Source organism: Thermobia domestica, chromosome 2, assembly GCF_964235325.1.
Source record: "Thermobia domestica chromosome 2, izTheDome1.hap1.1, whole genome shotgun sequence".
In the NCBI taxonomy this organism is placed as follows: Eukaryota; Metazoa; Arthropoda; class Insecta; order Zygentoma; family Lepismatidae; genus Thermobia; species Thermobia domestica.
Window position 1 is genome coordinate 258,434,301 of NC_137455.1, and position 26,178 is coordinate 258,460,478.

General features: G+C 32.8%; 1 protein-coding gene across 3 annotated transcripts in view; it reads left to right on the forward strand.

Annotated features, from left to right (window-relative positions):
- Nucleotides 1-17,298, forward strand: part of Nckx30C (solute carrier family 24 member Nckx30C) — a 524,219-nt gene extending 506,921 nt beyond the window's left edge. For all 3 annotated transcript variants that reach the window (XM_081748623.1, XM_081748624.1, XM_081748625.1), the window contains 2 exons: nucleotides 413-549; nucleotides 5,786-17,298. In XM_081748623.1, coding sequence (XP_081604749.1) covers nucleotides 413-549; nucleotides 5,786-6,026 — 378 coding nt within the window. In that variant the 3' untranslated portion in view covers nucleotides 6,027-17,298. The remainder of the gene's footprint in view (nucleotides 1-412; nucleotides 550-5,785) is intronic.
- The last annotated feature ends 8,880 nt before the right edge of the window (nucleotides 17,299-26,178 follow it).

A 26,178-nucleotide genomic window follows, 5' to 3' on the forward strand; every position in this document is an offset into this window, starting at 1 on the left:
ATACTATTGGGTCGTTAGTTTGTAACACTAAATAGTCAATGTGATATGGTTAGCTTTCGTTTAACATATAAATTTGAAATATGTAATAGACTCACGTGGTGCCATTTAATAAAATGTAACTCTATATTAGACTGCCAATACTATTAATTTGGTGGTATTGCGGAGTATGTCAAACAATGTCCCCGTCCATATTTGTATCGTACAATTTTGAGCGTTTCATATCTATTAGTTTAAAAGTTACAAGAGCGTAATGAGATAAATGATCCACTCTATATATATATGAATGTACGAATAAAAGTAAAATAAATATAGTATGAAGTACATGCCTCATCATGTTTACAAATATGTATTTAAGATAATAATACTGATTCTATTGTAAATTAATTGAGAATTTATATTAAATTTTTAATAGGTAATGGGCCTCACATTTCTAGCAGCTGGAACATCTATACCTGACCTCATTACTAGTGTGATTGTGGCAAGAAAAGGGTTTGGAGACATGGCTGTCTCATCTTCTGTTGGAAGCAATATATTTGATATTTGTGTAGGGTAAGTTTAACATTTATTTTCTACACGAGAAATATATTTTCCTACAAGTTGAAAATATGTTCAGTAAAACAAAAGAGTAAGTATAATTTCTCTCTTTCACATTCTCCCCTACATTTCAGAAATATGGCTCATAAAAGAACAATTTTTAACTTAAGGTTACTGGACTTTTTCAATGAATTTGGTGGAACTTTTCAAATTCAGTCACAATACATACGGATTTGCTTTAAAATTCTGTAAAACACGGAGACACACCCCGAGAAACGGAGACATCTAATACTATTATTTTAACTTCAATTTATTCCTTTTACCAGTCAAAATGAAAACGCGTTTTTCCCCATTTTTCAATAATTTCTGAACACATTAATATAATGCACACAAACTATCAAAGCAAATTACGTCCTTCTCACATCGCAATCACTGGTTTGCTTTCACCATATTGTCTCTAATACATTATAAATTTTCAATGTCAGTTTGGAAACAGGCTAGTTCCAGTTGGGAGAGATTTTAGTGATTTGTGACCAGAGTTCGTAATAAGTGACAGATTTTAACAAGATACAACAAAGACTCTATAAAAAGGGAGAGAGAACCGCACAAATTACAAATGCTGGAAGATTTTAAGAAGAAATATCACTTACGAACCATAATAACTTTTAAGTTAAGCAACACAGTTGGTTTCACAAATGAAGTTGAATAATGTGATTAAAAGAGATGACAAAACTTCTAAAAACTATGATAAAAACAGCTGAAGAAAACATAAAATATGTTAGATTGGAAAAAACTAAATCGTGTTTCGTTGAGAGGCACAAAGATGTGAAGAAACAATAAAAAGGAACGAGATTACAATGAGATCAAAATTAGTATAATGTAAATATAAACAAATGGGAACCCTAGAGACAAAGCCATTTATATTTTTAGGGTCATAAAGGAGAAATATTCGGAAGTAGAAATTCGGAAATAGAGAAAAGCAGTAAAAATAGAATACTAAAATTATACAGTAGTGTATGTATACTCAGAATGAAGTAGCAGTTCAAATATAATGTAGCATATAGTAGAGATTAAAACATCCTAGTCTGTCAGATATTTTAGTTAGGTGAAAGCAGTATTTGGATTAACTGATAAACATTGGGGAGGAAAGTATCTTTCTTCTTTCTCACCTGAAACATTGGTTGGTGGGCAACATGGAAATTTTAAAACTTTTCTTTCCCTTGGGAGAGCTGTTTTATACTCTGATAAGGTCTCTTCTTCGTAACTGCATCTAGATATTCTATCCTTGGTCTTCCTCTTCCTGGTTTTCCTTCTGCCTATTACTCTATCAACACAATGATCCAATCGGAGTGCCAAATAAGATAGTCAAGCATGCTGTTTCTTCTTTTCCCTATTATTTTCATGATCTGTTGTCCTTCATTAGCTTCTTTTAGTACGTCTTCGTTCCTTTTCCTTTCGGACCATAATATGCGCGGAATTCTGCGCCAACACCACATTTCAAATGTTTCCTGCTTGGATATTTCAGTTTTTCTCAATGTCTACGACTCTGATCCGTAAAGCACCACGCTCTATACCTGGTCTTAATAAATCGTTTTCGAACGTCCAACGACACATTTCTTGATGTTAGCAGTCATCTTTTCCTATTGAATGCTTGTTTAGTCTGCGCTATTTTTGAAGTTACGTCTTTTTCACTTCTTTTGTCCAAGAATGTTAAACTTCCTATATAGAGGAACACTAGACAGTATAGATAGTGAAATTGAAACTGCAAAATCCTTAACACAGGGATAGCTTTTTACAGAGGATGAAACCGACATTAACGAACATACCAATAATAAATCTTCGCGAGCAGACTTCTATCCAACAAATTTGCTAAAAATAGGTGATATCTCTTTATTGTAGCAGATGCATAGATAATCTGTTAAATATGACAGAAAGAGGGAATGCCTAGGGAATAGAAGAAGTTTACAATAGATGCCGAAAATATATACTAATTTTGTTCGATAATGCTGGAAACACAAACTACGTTATAAAGTTTGACACATGCACTTACTTCTGTGACAGAAATTGTTATATTCTGTAAATTGTACTCTATTTGAAAAATAGGAGTGCACACCATGAACTAAGTGACAATTTTGTGCCCTTTGCCTCGTTCACTTGAATTTAAAAAAAAAAAAAAAATAACACTCGTATCATACAAAGGTAAATAATGAGTCTTCCAATATTCTGGTACACAACATACCTGTATTTATCACAGTACAATGAAAGTAAGCTAACAGTCAAAGCATAACCCTTCGTGTTGGACTACCTGCAGCCACCTTCCTACTATTTTCTCGAATCCACATTGACACCACGTCTTGTCTTATCCTTACAGGCAAAGAAATCAGTCATTGCTATTGCCACCTCCTGTTAGTTGGTGAAGTATCATAATTTCAGAAAGTGCTTCATGGATCGGAATAGAAAGTAATCCCAAGGGCCAAGATCAGGACTATATGCCGGGTGGCATACGTTTGATGCCATCAATTTGACAATTTTTTGTTGCGTTTTTGTGTCCAAGTGTGGTTTTGTATCCCCCTGTTTGAGTACGATGCGCTTTCAGTTCACTAGTGCAGGATATTTTTGGCGTAGTGCAGTATACATCCGCTCCAATAGTTCGGAATAAAAGTCAGAATTCGTGGTACAACCGTTAGGGACGAACACGAAGTGAACTACCCCCTCGTAGTTCTACCACACACAGAGTACATCTTTATGCTCAAAATGACCCTGTTCGACGACCGGTTTTGAAAGTTAGCCCTTGATCAACCACTGTTTTCTACACACTCAAATTTCGGAAAAACAAACTTTTTATCGAATGTGACAATCCGTTTCAGGAAACACACATCACGCAGATTTTGTTTCAGTTGGCACACATCCAATCTCCTCCGGGCCTGAGCTAGTGTCAACTCATGTGGCACAATCCACCAATTCCTGATGGTTTTCTCGAGTTCGTGATGATAGTGCACTAGAGTGGACTGGAACATGGCAAGTTGGTTTCACAATCGTAATTTGCTAATGGATGAATGTTCCTCAGTGGCGTGCCGTATGACCTCAGAATCTGGTACCCTAGGGTAGCCCGATTTTGGCTGATCTTCGACACTTCTACAAACGGCACGAAATTTCTGGAACCAACGTTGCAGCACCTTCTTCTTTCATATGACAACTGTTTTTTTTTTTTTTTTTCCACCATAGCATTATGCCTGAGTTCGAACTCATACACTACGAGTTCATGTATTAAACGTTCCTGAGCACTAATTGTCACTGTCACTAAAAACTAACTGAGGATACTGACGTAGTGGCAGCCTTCGTGTTAAGTAATTAATATGTCAGACTACCTCTTCAATCACTTGACCTTGTACTTAAGGTCGAACACGGTGTGGGTTCTATAAATATTGCAAGGTTTATGACTTATTTTTGTATTATCGGTCTTCGATTACTTATATAACGCTAATTAGTATAATTCTAGACATCAAAGACAAATTACTGCACGCATCAAACCATATTCCGTGGCTTGAATTCTCACTATTAGCCAATAAATGGTTCATTCTATACTTTCTTCGAAACAATGTCTACTAATTCATGTTTAATAAAACGTTTTTGCCCATAGGATTTAGAGATCATCTTCCAAGGTTCGTACACACAATTTTGATATAATCTACAGATGGTTATCAAAATAAAAGAAACATTAAAAAAGGTGAAACTTATCAGATTAATAAAGAGTTGGGCTAAATTTCGCTCTCAGAAAAGCTCTGATGCGACCTGGAATGGAGTCATAGAGGTCGTGAGTAGTAGATATTACACCATGCTGCGTGGAATGCATAGTTCAGTTCCGTGTGGTCTCCAAAACGGACCACAAGTGTTCAATTATGTTCAGGTCCGGAGATATGGCGAGCCAAGGAAGTGTTCAATTTCATTCCAATGATTCTCAAATAACGCTGCAACAGCTCCAGCTGTGTGAATGGGCATATTATCTTCTGAAGTATGGCGTCATTGCCTGAAAACCATTTGGACCATAGAATGCACATGGTCCTCTAAAATGGCGACATAATCATGGACAGTGATGGGACAGATACGCATCAGCATAGGACCCACTGAAAACCAGAATATTTCGGCCTACAGCAAAACGGAGCCGCTACCATGTTTTACGACTGGGCGGAGACATTGCGGATCATACACTTCTTGGGGAATACGCCACCTAAACACGGCCCGTAATATGAAATAAGATGAACGATGCCATCCGAGTATATCACGCGCTTCTAGTCGACAATGGTTCATGTTCGCGGCACCATTGATGACGTGCTAAAGCGTTATGGTCCCTCATCATTTGTTTCGCCCATGCGACCCGACCTATATGTTCAAACCATGTAACTCGCGGCAGATTGTGATTTTTGACACAGGCTATGGGAAATCCTGTTTGAGTTCCTCCGTCACTTATACCGCAGTCGCAAAATGGTTCTGAGTGACAATCCATTTTAATGCTCGATGGGACCTGTCACCGAGGATTTTCTTCTCGTCACTGTTTTTCTTCGCTGATGAGCTTTTGCAGTGAGTTTTATAGGCCATCATCAACTTGGACACTGTCCCTCGCGACACACTCGGCATACTTACCGCTTTCGTCATGCTCACATCTTATAACCAAGCCTCAAAGTCTGCTCTCTTAGAAAATGAGAGATGTCACCCCTTCTATAACCACTGCTGAGTTTACTGCACATTGACGTTCTACTGCTTCTCACGTAGTACAGAGTTTGCCCTAACACACCACCAACCACTTTTCGGGTTTGCGGTCGCCGCCTGTCCGTTGCCAACTGAGATCTGACCTTTTTCCAACACCAAGTGTTTCTATTATTTTGATGACCATCTCTCTCTCTCTCTCTCTCTCTCTCTCTCTCTCTCTCTGTGTGTGTGTGTGTGTATGTGTGTGTATGTATGTGTGTGTACATATGCTATATGCCAGTCAATGTACTATCTGATACTACTATAGTTTTAAATACCAGCTTTATTTTATTTTGCAACAGAGAATTTTAGGCTATCCAGCTGGTGCTCTTTTTACGATTTATGCTCTAGGAAGGAGACAGCTTGTAAAAGGCAGCTACTCGATTGCCGAAAATTTGCAGCTACAAATAAATAAATAAATAAAAATAAAAAAATAAAATAAAATAAATCTATAAATTTTGAATATGTATGTTTATGTGTATTACATATTTGCTTTCTTTTTAAGGTTACCTGTGCCTTGGCTACTATACACGATCATCTACGCCAGTCCTGTAACTGTGAACAGCGTGGGTATGGTGTGCTCTATCGTCATATTATTTATGATGTTACTTTTTGTTATATTATCTATCGCTTGTTTTCGATGGAGAATGAACAAAGGTTTGGGTTTTACAATGTTCATTTTATATTTTGTTTTTGTAGCAGTGTCGTTGTTGTTTGAATACGAGTATCTGACTTGCCCTGTTTAAAGAAATATATTGTGATAATACGAACTGGGCTTCATGTTAAAAAAAGCATAAATAAAAGAACGTCTTCTTAGTACAACCTCTACCTAATGTTGAATCTTGAAACCTGCTTTCTTAGGTGCTTTCATCTGTTTATTTGTTTATTCTTGTAAAGCGAAAGAGAAAATAAAAACGCGTGATTCTTATGATAACGGACAATTAACCATTATTTTTTTTAGAGAAAAAAACTTTTGAAATTTACGAATAAAGCATGGACGAAATAGGGCTGTGGAGCACTGTAATTTTAAAATGGCTGTACAGTGTACATATTTTTTAAAAATAAACTTATCCTCAAACTGTTATCGCTAAGATGAAAGACTTATGCCTCAGCTGCGGAGGATATTAAAGGCTTCAAGGTGAAGTGTGAAAAGAGTGTTCCGAGGTTTCACAAGTGGAAAATTCATATTTTGAAAAATATCGTATGATAATAATAGACACTGAAAGTGGTGAAACAAAACCAGAAGAGAAAATAATATAAAGCTCTTGAATGGATATCTTAGTTACGGGTTTTGAGACATAAGTGAGTTTGAAGACAGAATAATATACATATATAAATATATATATATACATATATATACATATACATATAATTTTTTGAAGAGTTTGTTGAATATCATTATATTGTTATGGATATATTGTTGACTCAGAAGAAACACAAATAATGGATAATGTCTATCAATGTATGCACACAGAAATGAAAATAAAGCAAAGGAAAACATGAGTCACGACGGATATTTGGACGTAACAAATGTGCAGGGACTAAATATGTGCACAATTCACTGTGAAAACCTCAAAAATTGTACGCAATTGTGGCACTTAATACTACACTTTCATTCAATTGGTATAATGATATATTCATTCAACTGATTAAATAATGTATTAATGTACTTTTATATTCCAATTGTTGCAAGAAAGGTGAAGGGCAGGTCCCGCCTGTGGTCCTATTTGTTTATATATGAAAAAAATCTATATACATATACATCTCCAGTTAAACGTGAGTGATTAACCAGAACGTAGAGATACTGATAATGTTTACAAAGTACACAAACACTACACTGATCAGGTAAAAGTCCCCTCCTTTCCCAATAAAGAAAAGAAGTGTCAAAATATTTAAATGTATATCAAAATACACCGTACCTAGAAATAGAATGGTAAGCATGTTGTTACATATTACACAGATAGAATGCTATTTTAGTAGGTAAGGAAATATTTATTGGTGTTCGGACTAATCTATTTATATATTATTTTTTACTCTTAAAATACATACTGTTGTGTAAAGAAAACCAAAGATGAAAGCTAGCTGCACAGATTAGAGTAACTGAAAAACAGATTTCGAACAAAAATGGCAAAGCGTAAGAAGCAATAAATTGGACTTTTTTTTTATTTTATTCAACTTTAGATTCCTAAAACGTTTTCAATAATAACGTTTCATTTCATATTTTTAAAAGTTATGTTGGGAAATAAATGAAACGCACAAATAAGATTTACTAATTTAGAAAAAAAAAAAACCTACTCTTCTGCCTCATTTTTAAAATGCTTTCTATCCCAGACATTCCCATAATCAGAAATATTCCCTTGTACTAAGCTACGTGTTTATTTTTGTTTTATTCGTGAGTAATATCCTAGGGTCAATAAATTAATTTTGTATTATTTATAGATTAAAGAAACTATTTTTCTCCACTCAAATGTATATTCTTTAAAATAAAATAAATGAGTGAATATATTCAATTATTATTATTACATTTATTGATTATATTTTTTAAAGCTCATAAAAGACAAACTTCGACAATGAAATCGTAGCTTGTGATTTCAATTTGATTTTTCTTTTTTAAATTTCGTATAAGAACAATATATATTCACATTTTATTCTTTCATAGAGTCTCAGTTATAATGTCGATTAAATAGCATACGCTTATACAAAGGGACTATTTTAATCTTAAGTTACAACTTAAAGCCTTGTTTCTGTGTAGAAATGTAGAACATTTCCTGGAAAGTACGAATATCATATATTACCGACACTACAATAGGAAGTTACCTCCTATATAAGATTGCAGAAGAGTGGTTCTGGCGTAGAGAAAAAAAATATAGATAAAATATTATTTGCTGTATTTACCTAAAAACGGTCATTAGAATAAGGATGAGGTGTTGTACATCTATCTAACTACATATATATAAAAAATATATATAAAAAAATGGCTTCAAAAATTAATTAGCAGCATGATGGCTTAGTGTGCTGGACTTACATGTACACACACAAAATAGTATTAGATCATACTGCAACTTTTCTTCAGTCGTTAATTCTTCAGTTTGTGTAAAATAAATCAAGATTATATCAGTTTACAATAAATTTTCCTGACTTTATGTAAGTTGTGTGATTTGTTGTTTATATTTTTCATAATTTATTTATTTATCTATAATTTTGCGTCTTTTTCTATTAAGAAATCACAAATATTAACAGCATACGAGAAACAAGCTCATAACTTTTAAAATAAGAAACAAAACAAAACAAAAAAAAAACATTATGACATACGTACCTTAACTAGTAAAAACAAAAAGAAAGGAAGAAAAAGTTACTTTTTTTAACTTACAACATTTTTTAAAAGAATGAATAAAATTCCATAATTGCTTCCATACCATGAGTTATCTTTTTATATAATACATATATAAAAAGCCATATCCATGTGTATAGGATAGGATAGTTTCTATTTAAACTGCTGCCTCTTACAAAGAAAGCAATAATATTAATAATATATGGATATTTATGTATGAAGGGAAAGTGTACGTATGTAAGGGTAATGTATGAGTGTATGTATGGAAGAGAACTTGAAAATGTGACAAAACACATTTGCATGGATGTAGGCTTGGGTCTTTATATACGAAAATAAAAAGTATATTATTTAATGAGTGTTTTTTCATGTTATATTATTGCACTTAGAAACATACAGGAGCACTAATAAAACTTGTATATGATTATATACTTATATTCATCAATTAAAAGAAAGATATAATGTAGGTCATATACTGTTTTTGCACTTTCTGTGTATCGTATCTCTGTTTAGATATTAGGCCTACCAATAATCTTCAACGTTTAATCAAATACCTGTTGTACTTGAACAAAAATTATATAAATTGTTAAGGAAAAAGAGTGTAGAATTGATAAGAAGCTAAGAAAAACATGTAAAATAGAATCAAAAGACCTTGTTGTATTTCTAAGTATAGATTCTTCTGTAAAAATAAGAAGCACAAGGTAAATTTTTAAATAAATAATCTTAAAATAAGACCTTGTGGCAGAAAAAAGAATAAGGAAAGAATTCAATTTATACGTATACAAAAAGCAAAGTGTGTAAATCATGTTGTAAATTAAAAGAATATATTGATAGGATAGGGAATTGTTATGTAAGGCCAAGGTAAAGTAAATGGAAGGGAATAATCTTCCGAAGGTTCTTTTGACAGACATATTTAATAAGATTTTCCTTACTTGCAAAAATATTAATTTATTAGTGTAAAAAAACATGAAAATGCTTCAATATTTCTCTAAGTGCCTAGACAGTATGTTAAACCTAATTAAATTATTTTCGTGCTAATAGAATAAAAGAAATTACAAAATAACTGTAAAGTGTGAATAATGCTTTAGTGCTTCGTGAAATACAAGTTGTGTCCCAATTGTGCAGCTATATTGTTACTTATTAAGCTTTTTGAAAAGATGAAATAAATGTTATTATTTTTTATTTTGTTGGTTAATATATCTGTTAAAGCACATATGTATTTTATATTTGTATGCCACTATTTTTTAATAATTTCGTTATCAATGCGGAAGTTCATATGCTGGGTATGTGAACTTTTAACATCTTTACAAAGGCAACAGATGTTTGGAGTGAAACAGACAGAAACTTAAAGGATAGGAGAAATAGATATTATACACACATATATATATATATCTAGTTATTTTCAAGAATATACTTCAAAATAAATACTTATTTAATGCTACAGGTGATATATATATATACATATATTACACACATATATCTATAAGATGTATTATACTAAATAGGCCAATTTGGTGGTGTTAAGATGTTTGCTCTTCTATAATAAGGATCGACATAGGCATAGAAATACTTGTGACTCAAGCTTTAAACAGCATTTGGATTTTTCGTGTAAAAAAATATATACAAAAACTATGACGCAATGGTATTAAACCACATAGAGATAGAAAAAAACCTAGACCCTACATTTATTCCTGTTGCGTATATATATATCTACATAATCTTAAGGTGTGTTAACTTGCACTTCTTCACTACAAGAGAAAAGTACAGTCGCAGAAGTAGCGGGTATAGACATGTACATTTCTTGTTCTATTCCTAAAGAAAAAAGCATGAGAAAAAAAATAAACAATGATTACCTTTATGTAAAATGTTTGTTAACATACATGGTGGAGCATCAGGAGATTGTTTGTTATATCCTGGTACTTGTAAATTATGTAGATTGTTAATACAAGGCCATGTTGTGCATGGTTTGTTATATTTTTGCAGACAATACACATAATATGTTGCTGTATAAGAAAAGAAGTGTAGTAGTTACCTGAAGTATCAGTGACAAAATACTTATCATCGTTGTTTTTTGTCACTGATATAACATTCCTGAGCTCCTATGGCAATTTCTATATACTTTGTTGCCTTGATATTTTTGATTGTATAATACTTGAAAACTAAAACTCATTTACATCAACCACTCCCTATACATACATGCGTATATATGTAATGAAACTGTCAGGATGAAAGCTGTTATTCGCTGAAGTGAATGGTTAACCGAGTGTCACAAGCATAGGCTAAAATACGGAAATGCACATATTGTACGTTTTTAATTAATAAAACAAAATATATATATATATATCCTTCCATTAAAAAACTGAAAAATATTTTTTGTTGTTTGGATTTTCAAGTAATTTTGGTTAGAACTTCCATATACATATTCTGAGTAACGAAACAACAATTAATTTCAGTTACCCCGCCTTTGTATTCTTTGAACCGATGATACAACGAACGATAAAACATATCTAGAAATTATATAGACATATTTTGATTGTATACTGAAGTACATATGTGTATTTCAAGAATATTCCTTCCTTGCAACAAGAGATATTTGATACTTGCTGCATTTTGTGATCAACTCTGACCTTTTTTTGTAACACGTTACTTTGTTCGAAAATTACATAACGGCTTTCGGTTTTGTACCAGCATACCCATCACTAATATGCTAGGTTGCAAGCAGGATCCCAGATCATGTGAACATTATCACGAACGAACATTATGTGCGTGGTTTTTCTCTGAATACTTTCATTTGTTCCTATCTCGTCCACATTGCTCCACATTGTTCATGATTCATTTGTATTTTTTCCTTAGATTGCAGGATATTACATTTTTCTTAACTACTGTTAGCTGAAAGTGTAATGCTCCCTTGCAAAAACTATCAGGGGTGAGCAATTCGCAAATATATTCTGTTTAGAATTATTTATAGCTAAGGGATATCAGGAAAACTATGATTTATTTTATTTATTTTTCTGAAAACTAAATAAAATCTTATAGCTTCAGGACTGATGTGGCAGTAGGTTCCATAATGCAAGACAGATGAACACCTTGAGTAGAAGTTCTATTCAATATTCGTTGTTTAAAGTAAGAAAGGTTTCCTGCAGCATAGATTAATGGCGACAATTTGTAGACAATTATGTGAATTATTCCATTATTTTTATGGTGTTTTTTTTATTTGCATAATTAGTAACGTTAATTGGTAAAATATACTGTGAAACTTACTACACAGACATCCCTTCTCCATTGTCTCCTTTGAATTTTGTTTTAGTAAAAATAATTTCTAATGTTATTTCACCTTTCTTATTCCACAACATCTGAAAGCAGGGCGATTAAATCATTATTGCTTGCTTTAAAAAATCATTTGTCTATCAACTTTAAATGTTAATTTTGAGTGTGGATAGTAATATAAAATCTTTGAAGTCGTAAATTACGTCCTCCATTTATTACTTATGTCTTAGGAATTCCGGATTATTAAATGCATTTCAATTATAAAGAAGAAAAGATAATTCAGCAGTTTACATCAACAGATCCATGTATTGTAAGTGAATACTAGCATATGTAATATGTGAGCAACCTCGTGGTTATATGGTTAGCATTTAACGAAATCGCCTCAAAAGAGGGCGCTTCTACAACATTAACCTCTTACCTGGTACGTAGATGGTGAAAATGGCTTCTGACATCACGAGCCTGAACAGCTTCAATATGCTTTTGATGTCGGTGAGAGATTAGACGCAAATCCTCATCCTTGTTTCGATGTCAGAGTGAAAGTGAAGGGTTGTACGTGAGAGATTTGGAAAAAACATGGATTAGTGCAAATGTACTTTGCAATAAAACTAAACGCATAGTTTGGAGAGTACAAATAGAACTATCTATAAATAGAACTAAAATGTGTTCGGACGGAATGTCAAGTTTATTGTGTAAAATTAAAATGAACAAATTCCCAAGCAAAATTTTTCCTCTTAGGAAAACCAAATTCATGACTTATTGAGACGAGAAGCTAAGGCAGTAGGCTTAGGCATTGCATACAACAAAAAGTGTATTTACTCACGTGTGCGTCCGTCCAGGTGATCTGAGTTCGTAGTGGGATCCTGTTCAAATTACACAAAACACACTACACTTCGCTGTCGTCTCCTATTGTTCACATTCGAGTAACGATCTTGTGACGAATCGAAGCGACGAATGTAGGGAAGATACTACTGGGTTCCTCGAAATGCCGGCTTCTTCGGGATCTAGTTCCGGTCCTCTCAGTTACAAGGTGCGATGAACATTCCGGTATTCAAATGATGAAACATCAATAACTGTCCTTATGGAATTTCTTGAAACCAAACACGTAAGGGAAGAAGAGAATCCAGTCGAGATTGGCGTTAAATTATTGCTTCCATTCTCTACGGTGCGAATTTCTACGATTTAGTGCCGAAAATTTAGCGGCGCTGTGTTCATGGGTTTTGATTTGAACGATTGAATTCACCCACAAGCCATGATAATAGATTCAAAAATGAATGAATACATCAGGAAAGCAATTTTTCCACTTAGTTCAAAAGTCGCTAAACTTCAGCACTGAACGATGTCTTCAGTAACGCGGTTATAGAGATTCTCCTCTTATACGTGCCAATCAACTAGTTTTATTTAGACAGCATCGATTCTCATCTTGGTGATGCCATCTTTACAATCTTACTGTTAGCTGAATAACTGCAGAGTAATGCATTCTTGTATGTCTCGCTCATCATGAATTTGTGTTTATAAGAACGAAATGAAAAAATACTTTTAAGTTAATGAATTAATTAATGCAAAGGATTTTATCCGCGAGACCAATGGTTTAAGAAGAGAAAAATAAGTGGAGGCAAAAGTCTGGATCGCGGTGACCGATTTTAAGAATAAAATGTCTAGGACGCGTATCTGAATTTAGATAGCTTTACTCATTATTTTATTTTCCTTTCCTAGCTTTCTGTCAAAAAAATTTAGAAATATAATTTACACAAATTTCACATCATTTTGAGAGGAATAAAGTCATTTGGTATTTTCATTTTACGATATATTTAGCAAAGGCGAGGAGACACGGGTTCGATTACCGGTGGGAACTCATGTGGTTTGCATCTCACGTAAGCTGTAGAGCCATATCTCATATAGCCTTGATGCTAAAAGAGACGCTAAACTTCAATCAAATTTAAACATATAATGCGTATAGAAGAAAGGAATAGATCATCGCAACTAATTTCCATAACCAAACTATAAATTAACAATTTTATTTTCATCCTCATTCGCTGTATTTTATGCTTGTGCTTATTACAGTTACAATTAAAAGTTGATATATTTATAATATTAAAGACATATGAAAAATTGAAAATAGCTTCTTCCAATTATTTTGCCAATTGATATAAGTAATAATGCAATACATTTTTACTCGACTCCTCCATCCTCCCTGCCTGGCTTGTGCATCCCTGATACTCATTTTAAAATATCAATTGAACAGTTTTCGCCAAGTTAAATATTTCTTCAATTTTGGAATCAACAAATATCCAAGAACGAGCTCAATATTTCTTCAACACGAAATGTCTCATGAAATTGTTGTTGAAACCTAAGATGTATTTTCCAGTAGAACGGTAATGAATATTTGTATTTTAAAAGGTAATTTACAGAAATGCACAAGGAATTTTCTTACTGAAAAAAAAAATCTCCAAAAGTTTTCAAAATAATATATTAAATATTTTTAACATAGTTATATTAACGATATAATAGAGAAACCTCAGAAACGCTAACATATCTACAGAAGTTCCAGTCTTTTGTACTTTTTCAGAGGATGACAGACTGATGTCGAGCTAATTAAACAACGAAAATATATATAAATTGAAAATTAAATAGAAATGACTATTATGATAAAAAAAAAAAAAAAACTTGCTCATTCTTATTTCATTTTTCGTCAACCGAATTAAGATTATACATTCCAATATTTTTTGCACTTCACATAACCAGGATTCCAATTTTATGTTTTAATTTAATCTTTCTTTAGGATTTTTAAAGTTAATATTTATTTCCGTAACTTTTTTCATAATAACAAAAGTTGTCAAAATACTGGCAATAGCAATAGAATTTATTAACAGATATCAGAATAATGCAAGAATAATGACTATAAATGCATTTTTTTAAAATTTTAATAGTTTAACTTTTGAACTATTCTGAAAATATTAAAATAAAACGTCGCTTTTAAGTATGTAACAATAATACACTGGTCATAAAATTCAAGACAAATAAATCATATAAAATTATTTATATATTCAACTTTGTGTAATGAAAGAAAATGTGTAGTTTATTTATTGTGGTACTGTCCCTTTGTATTTTTTTCTTATTGACTCAGGTATGTAAATATTATTTCTACACTAAAATAATTAACAGAACTTCTGAAACCTATTTTTACTAATATCTTTGTACCTGGGTCAATAAGGAAAAAATGCACACGGGACAGTACTGATATAAATAAATACGTTTTTATGCATCACGAAAAGTAAAGTATTTAAATATTTTCATATGATCTATTTGTTTTTAATTTCGCAATCACCGTATTGTTCTTACGTGACTTTATTTTCACGCTTTTCAAGATTCTGCGAAAGTTAACCCTTCGTCGCAAAGGTGAGGTGTACCCCAGCCGTTATTACTTACAGTTGTAACTACTAGACTCCACGGGTTAGCCAAATAAAGATGAAAAACAAAAATAATAGTAAAATCATATAATAGCAATATGATATCCCAATTCATTAAAAATGTGTTAAAATATAGCCAAAGCTATTTGAGGTGATGGGGTGCAATATACCCCACCCTTGCAGTGGCGATACGCGACTCTACATTTATAACGGAGGGTTAGAGAATAATATAAATGCTTTAAAATGAACTCTTTAGTATTTGGGAATACTGCTCTATCCCAAATAATGAGTTTTTAAGAAGTTCTTATGGTTTAGTAGTGCATCAATAATGTCACACTTGATTTTTTAGATGTATTACTTAATGAGGAAATTCTCGATAGAACTATTTGGTTTAGATCATAATATTTCCTGAATGTTAAAAAGGCTAATTGTTGTAAATTTTTAGTAATTCAGGTAGACTGTTGAAACATTTGAAAATATGACTGAAACCCAATCTGATTAACTCACGAAATTACTTATAGTTAATTACATATATATGTATATATAAAATAGACTCCTTTTACAAAATTAACACAATTTTTATCTCATAACGTGAAGTTAAGGAATAAAGTTTTGCGTGAGTATTCAAGTATTCAATACCTAAATCTTCAATTTTATTATAGTAACATTGTTATATATCATTTCGTCTTCCGTTGTTAAGATTTCAGCATTTTTCTAGTGTTTAAGTAAAGTAATTCTTTGTATGAATAACTAACTCAATATGAATAACTAAAAAGAATCAATATAAACTAGCGATACAAAGAATACTTTTCGAAAAATTATTGTCTAGAAACTAATTGCAAAATATAAACTGTAAACAGTAGTTCTGTGAGTTCTGAAAAACCTTATAGTTCAGTATTCCTTATGTTTGCATAACTTGTCCAATATTTATTTCACTTTAGCCGAAATGTGAAGTATTCAGTCGATATGTGACTGGGACGCTATTTTCGATTTGCTTTTGCTTACTCATTTCTTCACGTAAGTACATTCTATTTTATTTGATCTGCTAGAGTGAAGTTGAATACTTATTAATATTACGGGGTAGGAGTGGGAGTGAGTAGCAGTACAAGATTAGATGCAAGTAACTTTTTGTATTACATTCCCCACTGAAGTACAATACGAATATTTGAAATAAATGGTTTTTATATAAACAGAAAAGAAATATCAAAGAAATTAAAAAATAAAATATCATATCGATTTATATTTTGAAAGTTTCTGAATATGCTCATTGTTGTTAGAAAATAAAAAAATGCCATATTACATCAGTTTCACTGGTGGTGAAGAATGACTGGAGCATAAGAACCATCAGTACTCTTGCAGACCCTGGTACATACATCAAGAGTGATTTTTCTGCCGGTAGGATAAATCAAGTGAAACAATATTCTAAAATATGATTCTTTATTTGCTCAAAACACCACAATAATGATAGTATATACTTTTGGCCCTCTCTAATGACATGGACAATTCACTTTTCTCAACTGACCTTTCAAGGGATCTTCAAAGTAATATGTCAGTTAAAATTAGTACATAAATTTTTACTTTTGTTCGCTAAATCAAGTATTATTAAAATTCTGTAAGTACTAATATTTGTAAATATACAATTTAACATAATATTAAATAAATACCTAAATACGTATACCTAGAATTTATTGTTTTAATATTTCAGAGTAAAAGCCTTATCTTTTCAGAGTGAATTTCAACTATATTCGTTTCGTAATAATAGGAAAAGTGACTTCACTATTAATGTTGTATTGCTAATATTGGTATAGCGATAGTTTGTAATTTTGATTGCTATTTCAAAATTACAATGTTTCTCTTGACAGCATATATGTATGTGTATCTATTTATTATTTATATTATTTATTTGCAGTTTGTTTTATGGAAGTTCTAGCTTGATATCCGAAAATCCAGGATAGAAAATATTTGCCTTAATAAGCTGATGGATAGGATTAAGTAAATACCTAAAAAAATAATTTTGTGTTCTGTGTGCAAATATCAAAATTAATAAAGTATGATTGTACATAATCTGTGTTGTTATTTATTTAGCATAAATCTAAATATTACACATAAAACGAAAATATCTAAGTAAGATATTTTTATATGTTTACCTGTGCGCTACTTAAATAATTTTATGTTTTTAAATAGAAATATAAATTCTCATAACGATACATTTTTAAAGTTTACTTGTAATTGTATCACTAATAGAAAAAAAATCCACACTTTCAACAACTAAATATTTACAAAATTCCTTGTTCATTTACACATGAAAGTACAGTATGTAATTCAAAAATATTCAATAAAAGCTAATCATTAGTTATGAATGCTATGGAAAGTACAAGTTGGGAGAAGTTAAAATTTCCTTTATATTTAATTTGGAAGGGTGAGGCAAGGTAAAACAGGCCACAGTAGTCTACGTCAGGAGTTTCCACACTTTTCACTGTATGATGAAAAAAAAAAAAAAAAAGGCTGTGTTAACACATGAAGGATTGCATGAACTTTGGATGAAAAGCTTAGACACAAACCTACGCTTTCACTTAACACTAACAAAAGGTTCCGAATCAGACACTGAAGCGAAACTTCACGTCAATGAAAACATACGTTACTTTACAACGTAATAGTCACCGCACAGATGCAACCTTTGTTCTTGTGAGTCTCTTGGCGAGCAACCACTACAGGTCACATGATTTGGGTTGGGAACACTTACTACAACAATTTTAGCTTTCCATTTAAAGAATTGTTGTTTTCCTTTTAAGATTAGCTCGAGTATAATCGAATTGGTAATTATTTTTGTTGTAAGCTGCTTTCATACAAGCATTGTTAGCTGTTGGAATGGAGTAGCGCTGGACAAGTTCAGCAAGAAGCAAAAGTGTTTTTATATTGCGAAATTCTCTTTTATCAATAAATTGGGATTAAGGTTACAAATTTGAATCAAGTTTTTCTCACGCAGTAAGAACGAAATTCCATATACACTGACGAAGGTCGTATTCAATTTGGTCAATTTACTCTGAACTTATTAGCAAAAGAAAATCGAGACGTGAAGAGGCACTTTTGCATTCCGCTATACATAAAATCTCCCAACCTTCTTGAACATCATTACCATACGTACATTCTGCACCTTTTTTTTTTTTTTTTTTTTTTTTTTGCTAACGGCCAGCGTCAATACTTATAAAAATATTAGTTATATTACTGAAAACTGCATATAAAATGTACATTTTTAGATAAATTAATGTACATTTATCTTCTGACACTGTCTATGCTTTTCAATTTCTGTATTATGCAACTAAAATATTATATATAATCATTTCTATGGTCAACGTAAAATTACTTAAATACAGTATTTAATTTATATTTTTGGCCTTTGTTCCGATATTAACTAAATACACTATTAAATTATAAAGTCATTTACTCAGCAATTTTTAGGAAAAAGAAAGGAAAATAGATACTAAAATTTACTTTCACTAAAATTATTTTTGTACATTCATTTCCACATAAAGGAGATTTTGGTTGTTGTAGAAAGATAATTATTATACTTGAAAACACGTCACTCTCATCTACGTAACAACTCTGAAAACCATAAATAAACAAGAAAAAACATAGACGTTTTGAATGACTTGGAGACATTACGGTGTTTGAATATTCAGTTTTAAGATGATTTTCAAACAGACATCAATCAGATGGACTTCAGTAAAGTTCTTCCTTTTTCTTTAGTACCGATAATCTTTCAGATACAGTTATCCACAAAATGGAAAATTTAAAATTATCATTCAAATATATTGTTAAAATTACTAATAGTTGGTATAGAATATATATTGAATAGCTCAAATATAAAAGAACTCACTTTGAATCTTGGGAATTAAAAATTCTATCAAACTGTTTTGATGCTTGCTGCTAGAATTCATAAAATAGAAACAGTTGATAAAGATATCAGCAAACATCGAAATAGTTTGATAGAATTTCTAATTCCCAGGATACAAAGTAAGGTCTTTTATATTTGAGTTATACTCTTTTCGGATAATATTTTGTTTTTCTATGTTTTCTTATTATGTCATTACCTGTATTTGCTATTTGTTCGATCCTCTTAATTTTGTAAACTTACTTGAAATTGTCTCCTAAAAATTATATAATACCTTTGCTGCTTCCTTATAGTATGTTTAATTACGTAAGAAATTACGTTTAAAAAATGTTAATAATTATCGTAATGAAGTTTGGTATTATGTTTTGACATATATTGTTCGTATATTATGTAGCTGATATCATTGTATTTCTACGTTACTTACTCTTAATAAGTTATATTTTAAGTGAAATCTTTTACAGGTTTACGCCATATACCAGATCAAATATTGTGGATGCACCATCTCTTTAGAACCAGGCTACTGTAGATTTTTGGGCAGAGTAAATGCAAAACTCCACCCTCCACATGTTCGACACATATAAAAGATAAATTGGTCAACACCATGCTTAAACACCCTGTAACCCCACGTTGTCCCAGGAACTCATTCGACAAATGCTGATGCTGAGTCGTACTATGGATGATGATAGAATGAAAATAAATCCTGTCATCACTGGTAATCGAATTCAGGCCGGTTGACTACTGCACTCCAGTTTTGAGTTGAGTTGATTTTGAGTTTGACGTCCCTTTCAGCAGCGAGGCTATATGAGACGGGACCTACTGATTAACGTGGAATCCGAACCACATCAGCTCCTGCCGAGAATCGAGCCCGGGTCTCCCATGCCTGCATTCCAGTTTTGTTATATTATTATTATTATTATTATTATTATTATTATTATTATTATTATTATTATTATTATTATTATTTATAGTAATAAATTGAGTAGGTTCTACATGAACTTCCATCGTTTCTCCATTTTTTGTGTGGGGGAGGAGAGGGGGTTATTCACAATAAGTAACAACAAACATTCTAAATACAAAATACTCAAGTCAATATTAACGATGTAACACAATAAATCTGATAATTAAAATCAGGTGTAACAGTCCAGTAAAAGTAGCCGTGAATACAGACATTTAATCCTGTGGTATTACCCACATAGAGCGTCTTAATGTTGCAACAAATTTATATCTTCCGACTGCAATAGAGAAATAGTGAAAGATGAAACCTGTTAAGTAGTATAAGTTTCTACCACTTTTATCAGTAGATTGATGCAGAGGAAGATGGAATATTTTCCTAAGATGTTGAATCGATTGCGTTTGTCGCTATATATTACCGTCCTTGTTCTATGGCGATAAAGATTACAAACAGAAATTGATTAGTTTTACCGGTTTGAATAGATAATTAACTGGGAAGATGGATTACTGGAAACTGAATCTGTTGCTTCTCGATATCTGTCTTTGCTCAGTAGAGATCAATATTGATTACAGAAGTACAAGCAGATTTTTACCTCGTCTGATTTTAGTGGACTACTATGGGTAGAGATTGTATCTTTTCTTAAGACGCTGAATCAATAATAATAATAATAATAATAATAAAAGAAAGAAAAAAAAACGTTTGATGCTATGAATTACCATTTTTTCATGGTGACTAACGTTGAAACCGGAATGGATGATTTCTAACACTTCTGGTTTAAAGACAATATTAATGGAGAAGATGAAACCTATACTTGGGATGCTAAATCGATGTCAAGACAACACGTCTCAATATATCTTGCTGTTTTTCTTTATAGAAATTAAGATTGAAACCACAAGCAGTAGTAAATTTGTACCATTTCTGGTTTTAGTAGAGTGTTTCGGATGGAGATGGGTATGTTTTCTTGATATGTATAATCAGTAACGTAACGTGAAGTTTGTAAATGGGTAGGCTGAAATTAGGCCTGTAGCTAGAAAGTGGCTGGGAGGGGCTCAGTCGCCTTGCGATCACTGTCATCGCATGAAATCTTGTTACATGTACTTGTATATATGAGTGTAAAGTGAACAGAGGGTATTATCCATTTCTCTGCTCTTCCAGTTAACCATACTCTTGTATGGTACCACTTAGACTGGACTTGTTTTTCATCTTTTTCCACAAGCACGAGAGATGAAGTGGGTTGCTTTCTGTTTGTTTCAACTTTTTTTCTCTATTGTGAGACGGGTGAAATACATTTCGTTGTCAATGAGATCTTCCACTAAGTTTCGGGATGCCTTAGTAGATCTACTTATCACTTCACTAATGCACCTACATACACGCATATCACAGAAAACTGACAAACTACACTGTCAAAAAAACAAGTAAAAACAGCGCACAATCAATTGTGCTCTTATATCCTTTTACGGAAATAGCTATTTTTTAAATGGCACTATTAAAAAAATAAAAAAAAAAATATGCCTTACCTGGGGACTGATTCTGTATCGGTCCTCACTAAACTTGATGATCGCAACCCAAAAAATACAAGCAATTATAACTACTATGCCAATTACCGCAAATTAAAATTAAAATTTTGCGTTGCGATAACGCAAACCTGTATAGAATAAAGTACTATTCATGATATACTTTTATTCCTTTTTTCATTGGATTTTTTACTGAATACGAGCTGCTAAATTTTTCATAGTCTTTCTATTTTCTATTTCCTGACGACCGCGTCTGTCGCTTTTGTCTTCCCAAACACTCGAAAGGCTAGACTTAGTCATCTTCGTCAGCATTCGTCCACTTTCTTTACATCGTGTTGAATTTGTGTATTGTATAGATAGTTTTCGTCTGCTGAGGGTGGCGGGAAAGTTATTGTTACCGCCCCATTCTCCTAATTCCATGAGAGAAGCGGAAGGCTAGCGGCCCATAGCCTTCAATACGTTCTTGCAGAACTTTCACTTCAACTCGCTTGATGTTTAACCAGCGCTTTATAAAATAAACCCATTTTAATAAAATTCATTGTACCAATGTCCAAAAGCATCATTTTAGGCTGATGTATAAATAATTGGATAAGCTTAGCATTACAGCCTTAATGAACACTATGTCCCTGTGTATAATGATTCCAAGAAACCTCTTGTCGTGCATATTACTCTTGTCGCTGTATATTACTGTTTTTGTTGCATGGCAGTCAACGCTAATTCTACCATTCCTGGTTTCAGTAAAGGGTTAACAGAAGAGATATAACCAATTCTTGTGACGCTGAATCGATTTATTGAAAAACTTCTTGATTTATCTTACAAGTTTTACTCTACTGTATGAAGATCAACATTTGAAACCGGAAGTAGTGCAAAATTTTACCACTTCCGGTTTCAATAGAGTATTATGGATAGAGATGGTCGATTCCAAGAAAATGCTTGTTGCTATGTTACGGCTTTTGTTCTAAGACGATAAACCTTGAAACTGCAGGTAATAGTAAATTCTTCCCACCTTTGGTTTTAGTAAAATAATACGGGTGGAGATAGTACCCTTTCTCGGGGCGTTGAATCGATTTCAGAAAACCTCTTGTCGCTTTCTATTATAGTTTTTGTTCTATGGGTATCAACGTTCAAACCAGAAACAGTTGATTTCTACCTCTTCCGTCAATAGAAGGTTAATGGAGAAGATGGAACCTATTCTTGGGACACTGAATGGATTTAAGAAAACCGTTTCTCGATACCTCGTATCGTTTTCGCCATTTGTGAAGCAATATTAAAACTGGAAGTACTTGCAAATTTCAACTACTTCAGGTCTTGGTAGAATGATACGAATGATTATAGCATGTTTCTCGAGACGCTGAATGAATTTCAAAAACTGCTTGTTGCTATCTATTATCGTTTTTGTTCTACGGGGATCAACACTGAAACCGGAAATGGGTGATTTTTACCACTTCCGATATTAGTAGAGCAATACGAGTGAAGGTGGTATCCTTTCTTAGGACGTTGAGTTGATTAAAAAAACGCTTGTTGCTATTTGTTATAGTTTTTGTTCTATGAAACCGGAAATGGAAATGTTGTAACCGGAAATGGTTTATTTCTACCACTTCCAGTTTCAATAGAGAATTAATAAAGATGATGGAACTTACTTTTGGGACGCTGAATCTATTCCAAGAAACTGTTTTTAGCCATCTCTTACCGTCCTTGCTATATGTAAATCAATATTGACACCGGAAATCCTAGTAAATTTGAACCATCTCTGGTTTTGGAAGAATGTTACTGAGAATCATATCAAACCATCAACAGTAAACATCGACGTAGATTTCTTCGATAATATTTAACACCGACAGTACATTGCATCAACTACCAAAACATCGACTGTTAAATCATCGACAACAAAAACAACAACCAAATATCGACAACCGAAACATCGTTGGCCAAATCATCAACTATCAAATCATTGACAACCGGAACATCGGCAGTCAAAGTATCAACAACCACATTATTGAGAATCGAAATATCGACAGGAATAATATCAAGAACCAAAACATCGACAGTACATGATATCGGTACAAATATCGACATCCATAACATTGACAACCAAAACATAGATGGCATATAATATCGTCTGCCAAAATTAAGGACACATAAATTGACATGTAAAATAATAGTTGTGTAATATCGAAAACCAGAAAACGAAGAGTACATAACATGATCCAAAATACCAATGATACAAAATATCTACGAAACAGCACGAACATCGATAACCAAAACATCGACAATAAGGAACTCTTGACTTTTAATGTTGACAAAATGCTATTAACTATAAGGTGGGAATAATACATTCTTTATTTTAACTTGTGTGCAACCTACGAAAGAGGAAATGTTGGTAACTAATATTTACATGATACCAGTGAAATTTTGGAAGGCTTTGTTCTCCCGAAATAGTCAACTCTCACTCCCATAGTTAAGATTAATTATGATTACATGTCACTCTTGCGCAAGGCATGTTATTTAGCAAATCGTGCCTCGGTGTGGACTGTCACATTTTGATTTTGCTACCGGACAAAGTTTTTGGAAAGAAAGCCAGCATTGTACAGCGGTATACAACACAAGAAACAGACACACACACACACACACATATATATATATATATATATATATATATATATATATATATATATATATATATGGGCAACTGAAGATCTTCACGCTGTGCATTTCAGAGGCTTCCAATATCTTTTTTCGGTCAACATTCGAACTGGATTTGTAGACCAGCTGATGATCCATATATCTTACCTTCACCTGTTAACGGACAATATTATCTGACATTTCTGAAAAAAAAAAAAAAAAAAAAAACTCTTGGAAGATATTTCGTTGGTAGTATGTAAGTGTGATTTCAGCATGATGGCGCAGCTCATTTCATTGGAGAAGTTAGTATCTCCACAACATATTTAAAAAGAAATGGATCGATCATGGCGGTCCAGTGACTTGGCTTGCGCGCTCACCAGACTTGACACCTCTGGAGTTTTTCCTTTGGGGTTCCATGAAGGAGCTTGTTTATGATACTCCAGTGGAAACTTAAAACTTTCGTTGGAAGAATTGTGACAGCTGCAGCACAAATATGTGAAACACCAGGTATCTTTCAACGAGTTCGTCAAAACTGTACAAGAAGATATACAAGGTGTTCTAATGTCGGTAGACACCATTTTGAATAATTTTCTTAATGTCAGCAGAAATTACGTTATAGTACAGGGCAGGGATGTAATGGGGCGTATACGGGAGTATACGGCGTATACCAACCTAAAATGTTTATAGTCCAGCGTATACTCACCTTAATTTTACAAAAGAATGAGAGTAAATTGGGGTGAGTATACGCCAAGTAGTCTTGCGTATACGCTATACTTTTGAAATCCATCGAGCGTATACACACCAAAAATTCTAGCATTACACCACTGGTACAGGGGGATTACACTTCATGTCCAACGTGGCTTTTTCTATTGTTTTGGCCTCAAGATAATTACAAACTGATGTCATTGTTACTTTTGTGCGATTTCTGGCCTCCGGACAACTAAAAACCCGTCATTATTGCTTTTCTGTGGTTTTTGGCCTCCAGACACTTAAAAATCCATGTCATTGTTGATTCTTCTTACGTTTATCGCCTCAGAAAAATTGAAAACCCATATCATTGTTGCTTTCTCTGCGGTTTTTCGCCTCAAGACAATTAAAAACATATCATTGTTGCTTTCCCTGCAATTTTTGGCCTCAGAACAATTACAAACTAATGTGGCATCATTTGGACGTGGTGTAAGGACATTTTACTAATTGTTACAACTTCTGACTGATTGGACGCGAACGAACAAGTTGGAAGAGTTTCGTTGGTTCTTAGAAGGATTAGGAAAAGGACGGGGATCTGCTTATTAATGAAATGTTTACAAGATCGGTGATGTGGCAGTCAAAGCACAAGTTGCATAGCAGCTGAGGTGTCTCTGAGCAGATGTGGGAAGTGTTTTAAAAATACAGTATAAAACTTACTGCACGTACATTGAGAATACCGAAACTATCGTAATAATGTCAGTTTTATGAACATATGGTTAGGATTGTAATGATATTTATTTATGTTGTATTTTCTTGTACGTTTTATATACGTAGGCTCTACATCTAAACAAATCACAATTTAATGCCGAAAATTGGAGAACTGCGTCACTTCGATTTGCGTTCTGTCTGTTCGTCTAGCTCTCGAAATTCGCTTCTAATTCTTTGACGCACAGTGTGACATTTTGGCAATCTAGGAGGACAAAATTATGATATCAAGAATCTATCACATTAAAGTGACGTAAGGTACGTTTCCGGGGTATAATAGTAGAAATGATTGAACCCATGCTATTGAACCCTATATTTTTTTTAAAAATAGCAATCGTATCAAATCCACGACAACACTAACAACTTTCGTGGACACACATTAAATAAAAAAGGAAGAAAGAGTTGATCACATACAGAAAAACTAAAACGGGGGGAAAGTTGATTGTAAAAACCAGTAATGACCA